The 21,507-nt window shown below is 33.8% G+C and overlaps 3 protein-coding genes across 4 annotated transcripts in view; 1 reads left to right on the plus strand and 2 right to left on the minus strand.

Annotated features, from left to right (window-relative positions):
- Positions 1-2,407, minus strand: LOC110995392 (mucolipin-3). The gene is made up of 2 exons (XM_022262542.2): positions 2,249-2,407; positions 1-2,098 (listed from the first exon to the last, which is right to left on the minus strand). The coding sequence occupies exon 2, from the start codon at positions 2,087-2,089 to the stop codon at positions 290-292; it is 1,800 nt and encodes a 599-aa protein (XP_022118234.1). The 5' UTR covers positions 2,090-2,098; positions 2,249-2,407; the 3' UTR covers positions 1-289.
- Positions 2,408-2,993: 586 nt separating this feature from the next.
- LOC110995396 (lipid droplet-regulating VLDL assembly factor AUP1) lies at positions 2,994-8,964 on the plus strand. Of its 2 annotated transcripts, XM_045627977.1 has the most exons (9): positions 2,994-3,196; positions 3,268-3,434; positions 3,656-3,768; positions 4,244-4,317; positions 4,472-4,605; positions 5,315-5,517; positions 6,049-6,220; positions 7,316-7,613; positions 8,947-8,964. In XM_045627977.1, exons 1-8 carry the CDS (start codon positions 3,159-3,161, stop codon positions 7,567-7,569), a joined length of 1,155 nt encoding a protein of 384 aa, XP_045483933.1. In that variant the 5' UTR covers positions 2,994-3,158; the 3' UTR covers positions 7,570-7,613; positions 8,947-8,964. The 2 variants fall into 2 exon arrangements, with proteins under 2 accessions (XP_045483933.1, XP_022118243.2); XM_022262551.2 differs by lacking the exon at positions 8,947-8,964 and having other exon boundaries at positions 7,316-8,526.
- A 2,436-nt stretch (positions 8,965-11,400) lies between these two features.
- The window catches only part of LOC110995412 (pre-mRNA-splicing factor ATP-dependent RNA helicase PRP16), a 61,659-nt gene continuing 51,552 nt past the window's right edge, over positions 11,401-21,507 (minus strand). Inside the window, exons 13-21 of the mRNA XM_022262576.2 lie at positions 18,352-18,435; positions 18,054-18,204; positions 16,604-16,701; positions 15,557-15,784; positions 14,866-15,037; positions 14,264-14,405; positions 13,253-13,413; positions 12,021-12,261; positions 11,401-11,617 (exon numbers count right to left, since the gene is read on the minus strand). Coding sequence (XP_022118268.2) covers positions 11,431-11,617; positions 12,021-12,261; positions 13,253-13,413; positions 14,264-14,405; positions 14,866-15,037; positions 15,557-15,784; positions 16,604-16,701; positions 18,054-18,204; positions 18,352-18,435 — 1,464 coding nt within the window. The 3' untranslated portion in view covers positions 11,401-11,430. The remainder of the gene's footprint in view (positions 11,618-12,020; positions 12,262-13,252; positions 13,414-14,263; positions 14,406-14,865; positions 15,038-15,556; positions 15,785-16,603; positions 16,702-18,053; positions 18,205-18,351; positions 18,436-21,507) is intronic.

Raw genomic sequence — 21,507 nt, forward strand, 5'->3', positions numbered from 1 at the left:
TTGATATGAACATGCTTTATTATATCACGGTATAATGGACAGAATACCTAAATACAATGCCTGTATTCAGGTATTACCTTATAATAATTATATTTCGTATTTGATTATGATTAATTAATTTCTAGTATAAAAAATTTAATTAAATTAATTATTATCATAATAATATTATAAAGCCACCTTTTATCAGTGGTTGTACAACTTTGGTAACTCAAAGAACATCTAATATACATTACAGTACATATTTACAATACAGCTACAAACAATTTAAACTAATTTTAAACATTTGAGCCTATAACATATTAAAGGTGGAACTACCGCCTATTTTTGAATAAGCACTTCGATACACATTGCAACAAAACAAGGAATTCATGAATGCATTTAAAGATGTTGAACTCTGAGTTCTGTATAAGCCTGAAGACACTTCATTAATGCTTGCTTCACCAATAAATTGCTGCAAATCACTCTTTGGAAAGCCTTCTTTATAATATTGTTTAATTGTATCATATGCATCCATGATAACCGAAATAAATAAACTGAGTACAACATAAATGTACAAACTAATAAATGAGTACAAGTAAACCCTACTGAACCACCATAACATTGGTGATTTCTTGGACATGATTGAGAAAGTTGCAAACATGTCATCTCCATTTATTAATGAAAAAAGACATTCAGATGTGGTAGCAAGTGATCTGAATTTCATATGGTACGGACCAAGTATAAGCCATCCACAGAACATGAAGCCTGCATATAAAAGAAGAGCACAAAATGAAAATCTAAAGATTTTCGGAGCAGCCTTTTTCAATGTTAGTATAACAACATTATATGTTTTAAAGAATCCTAGATATCGAAGTACTCCAAACCATACTAATAAGTTCCCTGTTCCCAAAAACAAGGAGCAAACATTCCACTGATCATTTGTAAATTGATTTCGTTCGATTCGTTCTTTGATAGCAGATCCCATAATGATTAAGATATCATTAACAATAATCATTATGTACCACATATTTAGAAATTCTAATCTGCCATCCAAACTTAAGGGTCGATCATATGTTTTAATAAAGAATTGGTTGGTCAATTTTCTCAATAGTTGTGCACGATAAATAGCTCTACTGCACAACATAAGTGATACACTACAAATAATTATCACAAATATATTCAAAATGCTTCTCAAAACTTGGTCAATTTGGTTATCAGTAATATAAGCTTGATCACCTTTGCAGGCAAGTTTGTAAGGTTCAGCTTCCAGGGTTAAGGACATTTGACCATCATGATCTTCATTGTCAAATATTATGGCAATATCAAAACGATAACAATCAGGTGGTGTAATTGGCCCAGCTGCTCTTAAATTTATAGTCTTCAAAGAAAACATAAGTTCTGCTCTCACTAATGCTGCAAAGTTTATGTTTAACCCTGTATCATTCAAATATTGTTTAGAAGTAAATAGCTGCCCCTCACTGTTTGTAAAATTAATACAACTTTTAACAATCTCTGAATTAAATTCATAGCTTTCATTATATCCATTGATTATACCTTTTTTGTAATTGTATTGGCAAAAAACAGGTTCTGTCATATTGTTATCTTCATTGTCATATGAATATGGGCCAATGGCATTGGATATATTTGTATAGCCACTATAAGCAAAATCAAGGGTATTGTAAAACTCATCAAGTTTGTATACAGCTAAAGGCCCTGCGCCAGGAGGATAGGCATTAATTTCGCGAGTAGAGTCCCATCCAAGTAAAAACAAATGAGAAAAACTTATACGATTATCCCAGGTGTAATTTACATGATTGTATCTGTTATGGGCAAACAAGCAAAGTTGGAGTGTTACCAATACTATTTTAATCACTTGCACAACGAATTTGTACGGAAATTTACGCTTTGCTCGCCATTTCTCGATCGGATTCATAAAGAAAAACTGCAACTTGCGTCTCATTTTCTCCTCAAGTTGGTGTATGTCCGTAGTAGAAGTTGACCGTGAAGTAAAACTTTCATTGTTTCCACTATTGGTAGGATTTCTGGTTACCTTAATATTCTCTTCTAAATCTGAAGCCGTTTCCTCCGGTGTTGAAACAATAGCATCCATTGGCACAATCTAGAATAACAGTTACTATTCAATTATATAAATAATTCTAAGGTCAACAACACAGTTTTCTTAAACGTAATTGCTACCCTTTTTCTTTGTTTCTACATAATTTTTATCATACCTACAGACATAATTAGTAAATTGAATTAAAGTCGTTACCTTTATGTTGCTTCTTTAGATTCTTTATCGATCAAGGCTAAGGTCTCTCAATTTTAGGTTTTTGTTTTTATTATCAACACCTTTCTCTCGCTTAACTCCAGTCTCCACCACGCACCACAGACAACCCGACATTAAGGATAAGGGACACAGACTACGGAAGTTACAGAATAGTACATTTATTTTATTAAATAGAAATACATGTATACATATACTTTAATTAAGTTTTCATATTACATATTATATTGTCAATCACTGTCATGACAAATATTTATTTTGTCTTATTCACTAAAAGTATAATATTTACTTAAACGTTGTGTTAGTTTCGTTAATGTTGTATTGATAACATCTATCTAACACATGTAGGTACATTTGGAATTATGTTGAAATCAATGTTGGATTCGATTTTTTTATAAAATAATGCTGACTTCACTCATACGGCACTGTTGAATAATTACTAATGACGAACTAATCATTCGTTGTTATTAATTAAGAAGCTTTTAGATTTTTTAAATCAGTCTGTCCTGTTCATTATAGTACGGGTTTTTAGAATACGGAGTTATTTTCGTTACCATTATTATTTTAAGCCTTTGTAATTAAATTACTTATCCAAGATACTTTAGGACCAAGGGATAGTGAGATCCAATAAACAGAAAACCCGAGGTTTTCACTACCTGACTATCCACGTGATAAAAATGTATAAGCGCAAAATCTGTGGAATAAAAGATGTGTCATGTCATTGTAAATTGTCAAAATTATTAAATCAAGTGCATCGAAAAAGGACGAAGTAGTAATACAATCAAAATAAGATAAGAAAACTCTTAAATTTTAATGTTCTTTCATATTATCGATATTAATAAAGTTTTATTGTAAATATTAGCGATCGTAGTTGTAGTAAAGAACGGAACAAAATATGGCACTAACGGCAGACAAACTCATCAACGATGAAAGGTGATAAAATATGCTCGATTCTCAATATTTTCAAGGGAAAGTGGTATTCATGAACTTATTTAACCTTTCAGATTTTGTGGGGACAATCCCATTCAATTTCTGTTATATCTGCCATTTGGATTGATATTAATGGCATTAAGAATAGTATTAGCTTGTATATTATGGATTGCTTCATTTATTTTGCCAGACAAATTTGCTGCTAGGCAATTGATATCAACACTGGCATGTTTGACTTTTGGTAAGATAATTATATTTATTATATTCAAATGTTATAAAAGGCTTCTTGAAAAGTTAGTCATGAGGAAAATATATTTGCAAATGTTATCCTAATTATTTTAATATGCAGCTTCCTATATTAACTAGAGTGTTAACTTAATATCAGATATCTTAAACTTATGGGGCCAGTCCCAGTAGTTATATCTATTATCTTCTTTAAATGTTATAACTCATAATTTCCAGGAGTTTACATAAAGGAAAAAGGTAACAAAGATCCAAAGTGCAGTGTGTTTGTAGCTAACTATGTGTCCTGTTTGGATTCTCTAGCGGCTAGCCGAGCTCTTGGAAGTATAACTGTAAGTATTGCAGTGTTAACTAGAAGGCCTTCATAGATGTAAAAATAAAATATATTTGTGTGGTAAATTTTGGTATTTCTAGATTAGATATTAGGTATTTTGAAATGTTGTTATAATAATCAATTTGATGTATTGCTTATCAATGTTAAAAACAACTAATCTTAATAAATAATAAAATTATAATAAGTAATTATATTTTGGTTACTATGCCATTCTTCATTTCTCCTTAATAAGACCTATAAAAATCCATAAACATGTTTGGTTATTAATTTAATTTCTATATATGTATTATAAATTCTTGTCAGAAAACAAATCTATTTATATGTTAGTAAAGACATTTAACATTATATTATAACATTATAACATTACCATATAATTTCAAATTAATTAGGATAATTTTGACCTTCATGATTTACAAGGTTAACTTATATATAAGTAAATATATATGAAACAATAAAATGTTTTCTGATTACAGTTAAGAAAATGGAAAGTGCCACCATTTTTTGCCTCAACTCTTGGTATAAAGAACATTGCCTTATTTGTTAGGAAGTAAGTGTATTTGCTATGTAGCCTTTGAATTAAAAATTTAGTTTTTATCTGCTAACTATCTATGTACAATATACCTTTTGTGGATTCTGAATTTATTGCAATAATTTGTAATTATTTGATATTTGGATTTTGTTCTAAATGATTTTAATTTTAGGCAACATTTTGCTGAGAGTCCTGATAAACCATTGCTATTGCAGCCGGAAGGTGGACCTACGAATGGCAAAGGACTGCTCAAGTTTACAGATTGTTCATTCCCATTGCCCAATATGGTTCAACCTATTGCTATCAGTGAGTATTTTACTCACTATGTGTATATATGTGCATTACTTTGTGATTGCAAAAGTGTTTTCTGCTGTCCAGTTAATTATTAGTGCTGTCAACTGTCAGAGATAGTTACACTTCTAACATATCCATAAATAAAAAAAAAGATTTATAATATAAAAATAAGCCAATCTCTGCAATGATGAAGAGATAAAAAAAGGAAGATTAAAAATGATTAACTAAGAGATTTTCACTCTTTGTTGCTCATGAATTATTTGATATAAGTTGGTTTTATAAAAAAAGTTGACATGATTAAGATGGGTCTAGTTATACATATAGTTAAGGCTGTTCAACTGTTTCAAGCTTTTTCTGTTTGAAACCATAAACATAGACTTATAGAAAGATTGTAATTGATTTGCAAACAAATATTTGACCTATTACAAATATTGAAATCACGTCCACATTTGGATGAATTGAATAATTGGTTAAAAAGGGGTGAACCCCTCACTTATTCAGTCACATTCATGAGAATTGTAACTAAAGTAATTAGCTGTCACTTTCCATCCTGGCATAAACACTATTTGACAGAAAGAGACCAAAGCGAGAACCAGTACCATAGGTATATGAGTGCAAGATTTTATTTTTATTAAAAAGGGTGTTTATATGTATGTATCCTAACCAAAAATAAAGGAAGACGAAGTACAATTTCAGTCAAATGTATAAAAAAAATTTCCAGGTGTAGAGCGTCCATTCACAACAGTAACAGTCCACCGTCACTCAGAAGCAGGTCGTCGTTTCCCCTGGCGGGATCTACTCTGGTTCCTTTGTTCCCCTTACTCTGTGTTCTCTGTGAGAGCCTTACCTCCCCTGGAGAGGAATGGAGATAATGACCAAGTTTTTGGAGAACGGATTAGACAAGCGATTGCTGAAACACTTCAGGTGAGTTGTAGCTTATAAAATACAGTTCTAAGCTATTCTAGTTATTTATTATACTAAAACTAAAATTTCTCAAACATGATGTGACTTTGCTTAAATAAACTCACCCCTGGTTTCAAAATTACAGTCGCAATTGGTGTGAGTTGGTGGGTCAAGGTATCTACTTAAATAGAAACAAAGAATTCAAATGCTTTAAAGAAAATGGTACCAAATATAATAAGAACTTAGAGTTATTATAAAAGTAATTAAAGAAGTAAACCTACTGCCCAATGTTTGTCCACTGAAAAGGGAAATAAAAAATTAAACTGTCAAAGTCAAAGTCAAAATAAATGGATTCAGATACTTAAACAAGGACACATATGGACGTCAAAAAAGTTAAATTAATTCTAAATTCATTTACTACCGGTTCGCAAGTCAAATGCGTAGAGTCGTCGTCAAAAACTGCTTAACTGATTTTGATGAAATTTGCATGGTTGCCAAAGTTGGAATATACCTGATAAAATTTGTGAACAACTTCCAAATAAAATGTGCTAGGTGGAAGCAACAGAATTGAACAGCGAGGATATAAGGCGCCTGGTGCTGCCTCGTGCGAGAGCCTCTTCCAGGGCTCAGCCCTCGGCCCCCGTCAACGAGCGGACCCGGTTGGCCAGGCAGGTCAAGGAAGTCCTGCCGAATGTGCCCTTGCAGGATATTATGAGGGATCTTGGTGAGAATTTTTTTGTTTATAGTAAACTAAGACCGATTAATTTACTATTATTGCGTTTCATCCGTAAAAATGTTCTCCTCATGTGCTTAAACCTGTTTTATAATCATTTGTCAATCGAATAGGCAAGTAGTGTTTACGTCGTCGACTTTTTGAGTGTAAGGCAAGTCGGATTCCTCTCGATTCCTTCACCGTTTAAATGAATGTTACATAGAAAGAAAATCCATTGGTGCACAGCCAGAAATCGAATTTACGACCTCAGACCTGTTTTGCAAAAGCTATGATTGAATCCGTTTATTACATTTGATAATAATATTTATTGCAAAAACATGCTACAAAATTTGTATAGTGTTACAATCGTAAGTTCGCATATTCTGACACACTTAAATTGAATTTTACATGATGAATCATATCGATTAGTTAATTCTTATATTATTTGTATTAGGCATGCATCGATACGCATTTTTTGCCGATACCCGATAAACTTGATAAAATATATCAAGTTCAGATACAATTTTTATTTTTTTAAATCTACTAACAGTCACTAAGTTAATTTATAAAAATAAAGAATTAAAAGTAATAATTGAATTAAAATAAAATAAATGTTAATAATTAACTTTAACATCGATAAATTTCTGTATTTTATTTGCACTTCCGAGCCCTCTGTCATCGAGATTGCCTATGGGCGGCGGTATCGCTTAACATCAGGTGAGTCTCCTGCCCGTTTGCCCCCTGTTCTATTAAAAAAATTTATTTCGTATCGAAAACATACTACGGTGAAATGGAATACGCGGAGACAAAGCGGGTGAGAAAGACAATGAATAAAACGCGGGATTCCCCGGGCAAATGTAGTCCGTGCCTCGTTTGCAACGAACTAGATTACACAGGATGTGCGTTTACATTACTTTTTAACAGCGCAAAATTTAAAAAGTATCGTTGTATCGGCATTTAAAATATCGCCGATGTAGTATCGGTATCGGATGCATCCCATATATTAATATATTTGTGTCATACATATCATACGTTCTCATTAATATTAATTATGTTTCACGAAAATAATAATTTATTGAATAATGCTAATACATCACTTTATTACAGCAAAAACCCGTAGTGTCGACGTGACGATAACAAACTTCCTCGAAGGCCTAACGCCCTATACCCCAGAGCCGGGGCCAGAACCCCAGCCTTCTACTTCCGCCCCCAGTCCGAAATATGTGACCCCGTGCCCCACGGGGGTCTTCCCTAAGACGGCCAAGGAAAGGCAAATGAGCTTCCAAGAGAGAAAAGCGCAGATGATTGCGGAAGCGAGACAGAAATACATCGAAAAACATCGTATTGCTGTTAGCTGCTAATCAAGGATTTTTCGCTTTTTTTATTTGGATTTATAGATATATAGATGATTATTGGTTATAACTCTTTTCTTTTGTGAACAGCTCCATCTTGGAGGTTGCTCCAAAATTTACTTTTTTTTAAATATAAATCTATATGTTGTCGACACAATAAATAGATAAAGCTATATTTTATTATATGTCAATAATGTAATGTATAAAGGTTAAATCTTATTATTAAAGTTAAATGGCGTTGATCTCTTTCGTAAAATAGTTAACGCGTTTTGAGGCTTTTTCTTTGGAAGATTTAAACGATGGTGCCTAAATTTATAAATGGTATTTTATTTTTACGCATGTAGACATGCTTCCTTAATAATAATGTAGTTTTGCCTAAAATAGGCAATTATTTTGTGTATTTAATAAAAATTAGCTCTCACTTCAAACTGAGAAGGGGCTGTCTCTATCATCCTTACTATTTACGCTATTGTTGTCTCTCTCACTCTCTATACATATAGGATATTAGTTAGAGTATTGGTGATTTAAATTGTGCTTATGTATGACGTATTTAATAATAAAGGCGACGTTTGAAAATTCAGGTATGCATAACTATGTTTCTATATGTCAAAAACTTTTCAGTAAAAAAGAGATTTTTTCGTGTTTGTAGATTAAGTTTTAGCTGTATCCTAGGAATTTACATTAAATTTTACCTATTGAAGAGATTTACTAATGAAATACTGATTCACAAATCACGATGGTTTTTACTTGTTAACTTTTAAATTAAATACGAGTTTTAAAATAAGTTTTAGGTACAGTGTTAACCATAGTGAAATCTTCGAAAACAACGATAAATGTAATTTTTTAAAAGGTTTTTTTTGAATTTGTATATTCCCCTGGCAGATGATCAACTGCCGTGTTGCTTCCAATTTAGTTCTTTGTAATTATTTTAGTTGTTATTATAAATAAAAAGGTTTTGTTTCTAAATGTTATTTTTTATTCGATTCCCATGATTATATGTGCGTTTCGTGTTGTTCCCACGAGAATGTAAGTGCGTGCTCCTATTTCACCATGCCTACTGCTGATAGAGGACAAATCTTTGTTTTTTAATATTAAATAAATATTAATTGCTTAAAGTTGTCATTAGCAACATGGCAATTAAAAAGAGTGGCGGAGAGTTTATTTCGCCAGTTCTTCTCATTCGTTCTACGCCCTTGATTTGAGAAGTGGCAGTATTTTTATTTTTATTTTTTTATTTATTTTTATTTATTTATTTATCACTACATTTTTCTATCTTAACAGTAATTACTAATACGATAGAATTCCAAAATCCCACACCAACTATTCTAGATAAAAACATTAAAAAATTAAACTTATATTCCTAAATCTATCTATCTATAACTAACAATATATATAAATGATTATATTTAATAGATATAGATGAGTAATTTGAGAATACAGCAAAGCTCGTTTATTTCAGCTATTTTCATAGTATCATGTCATATGGCGTTATTTTGTGGGGTAATGCCGCTGACATTAATTCGATATTTGTAGTGCAAAAACGGGCTATAAGAGCGATCTGTGTCTTATCCCCACGGGAGTCAGTCCGAAATAAGTTTAAGGAATTAAATATTTTGACTTTGGCAAGTCAATACATTTAGGAGAATATTTTGTATGTGCGGAAAAATATAGATATCTTTAAAAAGAATAGTAGCTTCCATAATTATAGTACTCGTAATAAAGACAAAATTAGCGCACCAACCACAAGGCTGCATAAAACGAGTAATTCTTTTCGAGGCAATTGCATACGTTTTTTCAACAAAATCCCTAGTGAGATACAAATATTGTCAATAAATAAATTTAAATCGTACTTTAAAGTAAAACTTCTTGCTAAGGCCTATTATAATATAAATGAATACTTAAACGATCATAGTGCTTGGATATGAATTGCTTCAGTATAAATAGGTAACGCGACAGAATCTCTCGGCTGCATTTTCAGACTATGGGGCGATCGTCGACATCTACGATTTTTTCTAAATGTAAAGTGGGAACAAACCGTGATTCATATGGTATCAAATTATTTCAGTATAATTAGTATTATTACTATTTTCTTGTGTAGCCAAGTGCACATTTCAAGGATCGTCATGCGCACTCAAATGTCATTGCTTGTGGCGGCGTCCATGCGTCGGGTTGTCTCTCTCCCTAAAATATGGCGAGGGGGCCGATGGCTGGCCATGCGTCATACTCGTGAACGGGTGCTACTTGTGGTGACTGGTCGTACTGGAATTCGTGCTTGCGGTGATATTAGTTGTTTTTATTACGTATTTGCGAGTTGTTTTCATGAGTATGTAAGTGTGTGCTCCTATTTCACCATGCCTCCTGCTGATAGAGGACAAATCTTTGTTTTTTTTTATACAACAGGGGGCAAACGGGCCGGAGGCTCACCTGAAGTTAAGTGATACCGCCGCCCATGGTCACTCTCAATGCCAAAGGGGCTCACGAGTGCGTTGCCGGCCTTTTAAGAATTGGTACGCTCTTTTCTTGAAGGACCCTAAGTCGAATTGGTTCGGAAATACTTCAGTCGGCAGCTGGTTCCACAAAGTGGTGGTGCGCGGCAAAAATTGCCTAAAAAAACGCGCAGTTGTGGAACGGTGGACGTCGAGGTGATACGGGTGGAATTTCGTATTCTGCCTCGACGTCCGATGATGAAACTCAGCGGCAGGTATTAATCCGAACAACTCCTCTGAACACTCTCCATGGTAAATGCGGTAGAAGATGCAGAGAGACCCCACATCTCTACGCAACGCCAAAGGATCAAGCCGCTTGGAGAGATTTTGGTCGTCAACGATTCGAACCGCTCTTCGTTGAATACGGTCAAGTGGAAGAAGCTGGTACTGGGGAGCACCCGCCCAAAGGTGGGAACAGTACTCCATGTGGGGCCGAATTTGCGCTTTATATAGTTGATTTTAATTTATTTTTTATTCTTTATTACTCAATATGTCATATGGAACATGGTGTAGTGGTTGCAGCTCCTTACAAACATTGTGTAAAAAAAAACTTGGCGATTAAAGAGTGGCGGAGAGTTTATTGCCAGTTCTTCTCTTCCGTTCTACGCCCTTGATTTGAGAACTGGCAGTAAATGTAAGATTAAATTCATTTAATATTTCTTTTTTTTGACGTTCATACCTACATTGTTACCTACATGAATAAATAAATTTTGATTTGATTTGAAATGTAAAATTAGAAGCATTTAATATTACATATTTCTCTATTGATAAAGTGTACATTGTGATACCTAAAAAAAAAATTTTTGTAACAAATATGATTGCAGTCACTTTATGAGAATTATTACTAGGGCACATAAAATTGAATTTTGCTTTGGAAAAATATACTCTACAGTATAGTCAAGCGATATTTATATAAGATAGTGGACCCAACAGACGTTGTCCTGATGATATTTTAACCGATCATGATATTTAATAAAGAATGAAAAAACAGCGCCATCTGCCGGCCTGATTTGCGAATCTAAACCATCTAGGGCGCCACCTAAACGCGTACAAAATCCATTCAAATCGTTCCAGCCGTTTAAGAGCAGTTCAGTGTCATTCAGACGTATAATAGAATTAGATACATATATAAAGAAACTCAGTTTATTATTAATTAAAGAAGAGGGTTGGAAAATATCAATAAATGAATTTTCTTCACTCTTATTTCACTATGGTTAAGAAATTCAGTTTTTAAATGCTAATTTTTTAATATTTTTCTTACGAGAAGATCTTTACGTTAAGTTTTAAGAACAAACACTAGCTTTATATGAAGTTTTCAAAGTCTTAATGAAATGGTGGAAAATAAACACAACAATAAAGAAATAGATTTTATTGTCTATTAAATCTACAATCCAAGTCTGTGAGGCGTCCTCTTGGGCGTGGCTAAACCGGGTGTAGCAACTTCCTGTTTGACAGGAACGTCTTGATCTTTCTTCTTCTTCTCTTCCGCCATCTTATGTTCGGCCTCTTTCATCTCCTCTTCCATCCGCTGCAAGTGGACTGCTGCTTCTTTGCGTTTGTCGCGGTTTGTTCTGCAACGTCATTATAATATGTGTTTTTAATACATTATCTACTTGTATTCTATCTTGGTATGTATAAAGTTTTAAGGAACAAAAAATGGTGAAGATTATTTAATCAATCAGATCAAAAGGTATTTTGGACATTTTATAAAAAATATCTTAATTGTATAATATTTTTAGTTAAAATTTTGCCATACATAAGATGTAAATAAATAAATATTAATGTTTTACCGATTCCAATAAAAACGAAGGAGTTGTTATTTGATTTGTGTATTATGTTGTTATTAATACATATAGAAATGCCTCCAACAGGTCTGTTTTATCAGAACAAGGCAAAATAATCCTACCAAGCAATTTTCGTTTCACTAGATATCGAACCCAGTATCTCTAGATTAGTCTAGAAATAGTTACTCACTTTCCAGTCTCCTTGACCGAGAAGAACATGGGTCCCAATTCCGCCAGCCACCTTCCGTCCACGGCCGTGACGCAGTGCATGTACTCCTTGCTGGTCATCATCAGCTCGTGGTATACCACGTAGTCGGGCGAGTTGCCCAGACCGAAGAGCGCCGAAGTGGGGTGGAGGTGGCAAGGCATGCCTGTCCGACAGTTCACGTACTCCCCTATGCCCTTCAGACGGGCCGCTTGTTGGAAGTACGCTGCAGGAAAAAAAATATGTGTGTACTTATGTATACGCTAGAAGTTATGCTTTCTTGGCGTAACAATATAAAAATCTTTTCAAAAATTGTATTCTACCTTTGTAGAAAAAACTACACTCACAATAGAAAAACTAAAACGTTGACTGGCTAACTTCAGGGTGTCGGTTTTTTGTGACGGTGTGCGCGCATCGTAAAAATTTACCCTCATAATTTTTCCTTAACGCCCCGAATGACTAACTTCAAAAATTAATTATTTGACCAAATATCTATGACAACAAAGACGCCGACATATGATGACACTATTTACATAAGAAAATAACAATATTATTTATATATTCCTAAAGGCTAAAAGAGGAATTGATATCACAACCAAAATAAGACTGAAGCGGGTTCCAGTTATCTCTATCGTCTACTATATGATTAGGAAAGATATAATTATATGGAAAGAAATAATTATATTTCCTAAATTAGATTATTAATTATCTATTTTGTTTTTACAAATGTTCATTTAGTTTTGTTTGTTAAAACAATAATAATAAAATAAATAAATCAGTGGCGCTACAACCTCTTTAGGTCCTGGCCTCAGATTTTTGAATCTGTTTCATGATCATTTTTAAATCTAATAGGCAAGTAGGTGATCAGCCTCCTGTGCCTGACACACGCCGTCGACTCTTTGGGTCTAACGTGTCCACGATGTTTTCCTTCACCGTTCGAGCAAATGTTAAATGCGCACATAGAAAGTTCATTGGTGCACAGCCGGGGATAGAACCTACGACCTCAAACCTCAAGACCTGCCGGTTTTTAAACTGATACTCATTTCTGGTTAGTCCAAATGGTTAAAATACTTTAAAAGCCCGGCAACGCACTCGTGAGCCCTCTGGCATTGAGAGTATCCATGGGCGGGGTAATTTAGCATCAGATGAGTCTCCTGCCCGTTTGCCTCCTGTTCTATATAAAAACAATTTAGTGGGCAATACATATATATTCTTACCGGAGCAAATACACTTCCTCACTGTATCCCATTCCGTCCCACAGGAGAGGAGCGGCAGTCGCTGTTGCTGCAAGATGTCCTTCAACTGCTGTCGGACCTCACGGACTTTGCGCATCGCTTTCGCGTGGACGAAATGCTCCGTACACCACGAACTCGAGTAACTGGAAATTTATAAATGTGGTCATACATCAGACATTTTTGCTCAGTATGAGATTAATATTTATTTATTTACTAGCGGATCCGACAGACGTTGTCCTGTCTATACGTCTTTAATTTGAAAATTTCAAGCTAAAACATTCTGGACCATTTTGATGAAAATTATTATTCAAATGTTCTTTTTTTAAATTTCGGGACAGACTAAAATTAAAATTCGAATATTATTTAAAATTTGACAGTGCGATGGTAGCGCCGCCTGTCGGATCCAATGTAAAACATTCCAAAATCAACAACTACTAATTAATTTAAAAAAACATTGTCCAGCGGACAAAATTGTGAATCTAAACCATTCTCGAATCTCCACGAACACACACAAAAAATTTCATCAAAATTGGTCCAGTCGTTTAGGAGGAGTTCAGTCACATACACACGCACACAAGAAATATATATATTAAGATTCACACTTCGTTGCTAGAAAGAAACACAAATAACACAATACATAAAAATTACAAGGGATGCAACGGGCGGCCTTATCGCTAACAAGCGATCTCTTCCAGGCAACCCTAGTAAGAAAAGAAAACAATAAATAAAAACCATGAGTGCAAGAAGTACATAACCAGAAGTTATATAAAAAACAAAATATATTTATATTAATCTATAGAACCTTAATCTAGAAAAAAAACAATATTAATATATCGAGTGATACATATTTTAATAGCGCCTACAAGATTTCTTAATAAAAAAATGCATTTATCATATTCTGACCGATGACCACAGCTATTTACTAAACTTAACATTAGTCAGAAAGTCAGAAATGTACATTTTAAAACAAAAATATTTTATATATAAACTTACTTATTACTCTTCCACTGGTTGTAGAGATGCAAGAGAGTGAGATGGTCTGACTCCGGCACCTGGAACTTCTCTTTCACGGCGTCGGATTCTTCCTCCCTCCCCTGGGGTCGGTAGAACACCGTGGGGACCGACAGCATTGATACTACACAAATTGGATTTAATCAAATATCTATTTATTAAATGAATATTTAATTATTCAACAGTTCTGCGTTTATTTATACGTTGGAAGGTTTTCATATCAAATGTAAGTTTTGTTCTATAAATAAGAGAATTTTATGTTAAGTGATACATGAACACTCACCGCCCGAACGCTCGCGAGTGCGTTACCGGTCCTTTTATTTATTGAAGTCGGGCCTTGGCTGGCTCGAGGTAAAACGTCTTACTTTTCAATTAAAACCCAATAAACCCGATTCAACATAACTATGATCTGATGATAATGACGATTTCACGATTCCTTTTCAATAATCCATTGTTAGATGACGTCATTTATTGGGCAGTAGTTCAATAAGTGACGTCATCTAACAATGGAACCTTTTGTGAATGACGTCAATAAATAAATAGAGTGATTTTAACGGCGAATAAAATAATTAAACGGGACATACCAATGATAAGTACTTCAGCACTACAACCCATTTCCGCGGAGACGATAAGCATGTGGCACTGGGGCGGGTCCAAGGGGAACTCCGCCATCTGCCGGCCAAGCGGCGTCAGGGCCCCCGTGCCGTCCAGGGCTCCGAGAATCCACAGCTGGTACATTGAGTTAAGAATTGTGTCCTGGAATAATGTTTTATAATTGAAATAACTTTTCTAAAAATAGCTTACAAGTTACAAGTGCATCAAGTACAAAGAAGCTATTTTGAATTATCATTTAACTCAAGAGACAAGAAACTAGTTATTATTTTCATAAAACCAAATATTTTAACCCATCTCTCTGCCTTACTCTCTCTCTTAATCTTTCTCACTCGCTTACTCTTGCTCCATAGCTATTTGCTTCAAGCTACGTTCGTCCATTTTCACTCTCTCTCAATCGGTCTTAATCGCTCTCTCTTTTCGGAGAAAAACGCTGCACATCTTCGTGACGCTAATATTATTATTATTGCGTTTCATCCGTAAAAAAAATACGCTCATGCGCCTAAAGAAGTTTCACTTCAAAAATTGAGAAGTATAATCAGGCAATAACCAGTGGCTGAAGCACCACCTGATTTTTAAATTGAAATTACAAACAGAAAAATGACGATTAACTTAATAACATAAATTTATTAATTATAAATTAATAACGAACAAAAAGTATACCTGCGGTGGGGGGTCCATGAAGTGAAACGCCAGAAGATCTTCTACACCCAAAGACTTCAACAGCAGCACAGTATTGGCCAGATTCGTTCTCTGTATCTCGGGCACAGTTGCCGATAACAACTCGTGTTGGAATTGCCTCTGCGTGTAAAGGCAAAATGCCTTTCCCGGCCCAGTTCTACCGGCGCGACCAGCGCGCTGTCTGGCGTTCGCTTGACTTACGGGATATATCTGGAAGTATAATAGGAATATTTTTGATAATCTGGAAGGACTATTAGTAATTTACAAGTGTTTATAAAACTATAATAAAAAACAATTTTCTGCTCTCGCGGCACATTGCTGAAAATCACCCTACGCCGAATTATGTGTAAAATTCATCTTTATATAGAAAAATCTATATTTCAGTTTAAAAGTAGCAAATGGTTTATCATACAATGAAATTTGTTATTATAGAAACACAATAAAGTTTTTATCACACACCAGATTAAAATTAGTATAAGAATTATATCGACTTTTGAAGAGAACATGAAAATATAACAAAAATGAAAATCATGAATTAAGTTTTGCGGCTTTAAAAGTAAAGTTATTTTTAATTCCGTTTCACATCCGTCTCGAAGGACCAAAAGACGCAAGCTATGTTCGGTCACAAGACTGAATTAAAATCTATCTACTTATAATAACTAAGTAGGTACACATTTGATTATCATCATATTTGTTATGTTTCAATATTTAACATTTACTTTTTGAAAACATCGACTTTAAACACTAGTATATGGTATAAATAAGTAGAAGAAAGTGAGGCAGTGCCCCTAAAAAGGGGGACGGAAGAAATAATAGACGCGATAACAAGAAGTGAATGGAGAAAGAAAACCACTGCCACAGATAATTGGAAAAAGCTGGAGGAGGTTTTTACCTATTTTATTATATTGTTTTATACCGGTTTTCTAAGTCTCTTTACAAATAAAAGACTTTTAGGGAGAATTTTGTAAAAATGGGAATGAATGGGAAGAAATGATTTTTTATTTATATTCCTATTATCTAAAACATTACCTGCAGTGCATCCATACCAATTCTAGGATTGTAGACCTTCAGCTTGCAGTAACCACAGTCTATGACATACATTATGCCATCCACGGTTAGAGATGTTTCTGAAAAAACAAAAAAAATATTAAAATAATGGTCGCAGTTTCAGTCTCTTAGATTCGGTTAAGATTGAATAAATATTTAATTACTGATAATTAATTATTTCAATTTGAATCTAGCCCAGATTTTTTATTTATTATTAAAAATTTTACGAGAAAAATCAATTTTCCAAAAATTCTTTTTCATATTCAAGACAAAAAATTTAGAAATGTATAAACCCTATTTGCAATAACGAAATCAGTGGCTCTATCAGGAATTGCGTTGAACAACAATGCTATACGTTGTTTTTATCCTGTGGCCTCAGAAAAATATTCCTTCCCACTCGACATATGACGCAAGTATCCTGTTTGTTCATAAGTTCATGCGTACATGAGGTCGAAATTTTCCAAACAAAGTTATTGGAGCTCGTTAAGAAGATTGGCCCCCATTGTGGGGCGTTAGGCGCAATTTTGCTTTATTGAAAAAGTGATTCTGTGTTATGTGCATTACAATTTAAATTTTGTATAGAACAGTAGTTTTTATGGAAATACTGGCAATGAGATATAATGTTCGAAGAATAAAAATATGGAATAAATAGTATTGATTACTACTGACTTATTTAGGAAAAATAAAATTGCCCTAATCTATTTTTATAATTACTGCTTCTGATTTTTTTAGTCTAGAAGTTTGGCTGTAGATTGTCATTGGAATTGGGCGATTTATAGCATCTCTATAAACAGATATTAATCTTAATATATATAAATCTCCTGTCACGATGTTTGTCCGCGATGAACTCCTAAACTACTTGACCAATTTTCAATTAAATTAGCACACCGTGAGCAGTCTGGTCCAACTTAAGAGATAGGATAGCTTAGATCTTGAATTATAGTCGTAATATTATTTTATTGCAAATTATTTATTATTTGAAACAATTCTAACAGATGGCGCTGTGTAAAAAGTATCAACGTTTCACATAAGTTCTCCTACCGTTTCTCTTGAATAGTTTACTACTATGTAATACAATAAAATTTTAAAACAAACAAATTAGTGATTTTGTTTATTTGTCGTGATAATTAGGAAAATATATCTGTGTCAATATTTATTTATGACCGCTTGTACATATACCGTTCCTATACCGCTTACAAAAGCGGCACCCTGATACAAAATGGGTAGAAGAAACATTAAACAACAAAATTTAATTATAAATCTAAAGGAAAATCAATTTCAAAGTGTGACCGGAGCAACTATGGATAGCTCGTTTATCAGAACGTTTAATCTGGGTATCGATTCTCCTTCTGAAAGTACAAATAGGCTGATGAGATGCCTGGGGTAAAGTTATAAGGTACACAAAGCACGAACACGAAAAATATATACTTACCAGCGATATTTGTAGCCACTATACATTTCCTTTGTCCCGGCGGTGCGCGTTGGAATATCTTCGCTTGCAAATCAGCTGGTAATTGTGAGTATATCGGAAGCACTGTAAGGGGCGGGGCTGCATCTAGGTCTCCTAGTCTCTCTGTTAATACCTAAAAAGTTAAAAAATTATTAATACAAAATGGACTAAGATCTGTGTACTCCAATCCAGAACCCATCAAGTTTTCTTATGAAGAAAATCATCTTTAAAAGATGTGATGCGATTGCTACAAATAAATCGACATTTAAATAAATTGTACCTCGCAAGTAACTTCTATGTCCTCTTGACCAGGCATGAAGATCAGGATGTCTCCTTCATCAGGCTGAAGGTGGATTTGTAGAGCCTGAAAGTAGTTACAGCCATCGTTAGATAATATTCTAGACGTTTCTAGATGATGCTACAAAATTTCTGTGTGTCTCTGCATCTTCTAACACAGTACTAGTGTCATTTATTTTTAAGAACCCATACATAGGTCAGTCAGTTTTTTCTTGGTCCAGCGTTGGGAGCACTACATCTAACTTTCTGTTAGTTATAAGATCGTGTTCTTAAGCATTAAAGACAGTTGTTGAGGTCGATTGAGAGAGAGTAAGAATATAATTAGTTGATGTATTCGGTTAGTAGTTACATATTACAACTGTAGATGGCAATTCTGTCGCATAATATGTTGTGCAGTAAACGCAGATATACAAAATCTATTGGGTCGTTTACCTTAGTAATAATTAATTTACAAAGAAGTTTCACTTCTGACATGTTTACTTTGTACGAACGCAGTGTTTTAAATCGAATTGTTATTGCAATGTAATAACATTACGTCCTATTTGTGTCAAGTATAAAGGTCACGAACATCTTAGTGTTATTACATAATGTTATTATTGACGTGATAGGGATTAAGGTCACCTTCACCTAAAGGGGTGTGGCAATCCTCAAGGTTATGTTTTAGAAAAACATCGTGCATTTATTGTGAATTACCGGTGTTAAAAATGTAATGTGTTTTAATTGTAATGTATTTTTCACTAAATCAAAATTGAATCAAAATTGAAGAATACATTACCAAATTACTCTCTTTGTTCACATTATAATAAACCAAACAATTTTTTATGATATTAATGCGTAGTTACACATTTCATTCATTCACAAACATGCACCCACACACTTACTCACACGCACTACATATGCATTACACATTGGAAGATGTGTGAGAAGTATCACTGATACTGCCGCTCATGGACACACTCAATGCCAAATGGCTCGTCAATACGTTGCCGGCCTTTTAAGAATTGGTACCCTCTTCACCGACCTTAAGTCGAAGTGGTTTGGAAATACTTCAGTGGCTCCACATAGTGGTAGTGAGTGCCTTAAGAAACGTTAGAAAGAATTAAACAAATGAAAAATAAAAAGCTCTCTATTACATATGTGGTAGTTGTACCGATATACGATATTACTTGTGCACTAAGCATAATTAACACAAGTGCGCGTTTGCAATCAGTTGATTGGACACACCCACGCTTATTTTAGTTTTGTATATGTCACCGTAAGATTGTAAACATCGTTATATTACAATCTATCCAGTAAGATTGTAAACTATCGATAGATTGTGAACCGTATCATTATGATTGCAATTTAACGCATCATTTTTCGCTATATTGTAATCTACCGAAGTGAAACCGTTAAATTACAATCTGTCCCGCGTCAAATTGTCAACTGTCTGCAAGTTCTTCCTGATTGGTCGGTCTCATTTCATTTAGAAATGAAATAGACGTGTCACTTAAATAAAATAAATTTATTATTTAATAGGAAATTAGAAATCCTGACATATGTTAGAAACAAATTGTAACGAAATATTTATTCTACAAACACAAATTCTAATTAAAAATTTCAAAAAAATCAACAATTATTATGTCTTTAAGCACAAATTATAAAAATAGAAATAACAAACAAATATGAACGTACAAATAAATACGACGAACGAACGAACAAATATACGTGTGGCCGGGGTGGCGGGGGCACATACCGTTCAACCAATCAGAGCGCGAGTTGCATTCCGTCCTACGCCGGTTCACAATTTGACCGCTTCCCATCGATAGATTACAATCAAGCGAAAAATGATGCGTTAAATTGCAATCATAATGATACGGTTCACAATCTATCGATAGTTTACAATCTTACTGGATAGATTGTAATATAACGATGTTTACAATCTTACGGTGACATATATAAGGCATTGAAACAATAGTTTTACCTCGATTTTAAAGTATATTAAACAAAAACTGCCAGTTGCACTTATCCCTTAGATGATTTTTGTCACCATACGAGTAGTAAATATTTATTTAAGTTAACGGATAGTAAACGCCTTGAATTTTCTAAGGATGTTCTTGAATTCAAATTATACCAGAAATTTACCTATAAATTGCTTCTAGTTTTTTTTAATTTTGTTTATTACATTCAAATCTTTTCAAGTTACGTTGTGATACAAGTGCCAATAATGAACTAACTATCTTATCGTTTGATAGGGATAGGCAAAACTTAGGGCATGAATGCTGCCAAGACTTATAAACATACAACAAATTTAATTCCGTTCCGTCACGCAAGAATTTTATTATTGCATAACGGAAAATGCATCCGGCATTCTCTACTCTATTTACTTTTTAACTACAAACAAATCGACTTCAAAATACATGAAAAAGAGACGAATCAATACGAGTACATAGGTTTTGTAATAAATTGAACATCACCAAAATCTTTTTTAAAAGCACGAACCACTTTATACATAACCTACTAAAGGTTTACTTCTTTCTTGAAGACCCAAAATCCAAAGTTAATACATCTACTGGAAGCTGCTTCCAAAAAGAGAAATAATCCTGTACCTCAATCAAAGATGTGAGGAATAATTTTCAATAGCCATCATCACGTCTTACTAAAACGCTTAAACGCCACTACTATTCTCGGTTAATTAAACAATAGACAAAAAACTAACACTATCGACAGAGTTCATTGACATGTATTGAAAATATATACCAAAACAACACCTAATACTAACGAAAGAGGGACGATAATGGTTTAAAGTAATAATCGCAATTATTTATACAGTAACGAGGTAAACTGGTTAGATCTAGATACCAGACTCTTGTTCGTAAGGTGTTTAATTCGAGAAGAATATGAATACATACAGTACTTTATTTATCCTTAAAAAGCAAAATTATTCAAAACATTTAAAGAAACTTGCCTGTACATACTTTCTTGTATGTTGCACCACGATCTATTTAGAAAAATGTTACGCCATGGTTATCTAACTATTTAATCATCTAGAACTTTTAGATCACTTCTGTATAATGCTTTCAAGAGGAATATAGGCATATAAGGCCTATAAAGCGTGGGCGAGTATTCAGACCATAAGTTTGACAACAATTATAAATAT

This window comes from Pieris rapae, chromosome 4 (assembly GCF_905147795.1).
Source record: "Pieris rapae chromosome 4, ilPieRapa1.1, whole genome shotgun sequence".
In the NCBI taxonomy this organism is placed as follows: Eukaryota; Metazoa; Arthropoda; class Insecta; order Lepidoptera; family Pieridae; genus Pieris; species Pieris rapae.

Excerpts from the sequence above, each read along its gene's own strand:
- LOC110995396 (XM_045627977.1), top strand. The coding sequence starts at position 3,159 with ATGGCACTAACGGCAGACAAACTCATCAACGATGAAAG. Across the intron at positions 4,606-5,314 it reads GGTTCAACCTATTGCTATCA|GTGTAGAGCGTCCATTCACA; the intron begins GTGAGTATTTTA and ends AAAAATTTCCAG. Across the intron at positions 6,221-7,315 it reads GGATATTATGAGGGATCTTG|CAAAAACCCGTAGTGTCGAC; the intron begins GTGAGAATTTTT and ends ACTTTATTACAG.
- LOC110995392 (XM_022262542.2), bottom strand. The coding sequence starts at position 2,089 with ATGGATGCTATTGTTTCAACACCGGAGGAAACGGCTTCAGATTTAGAA.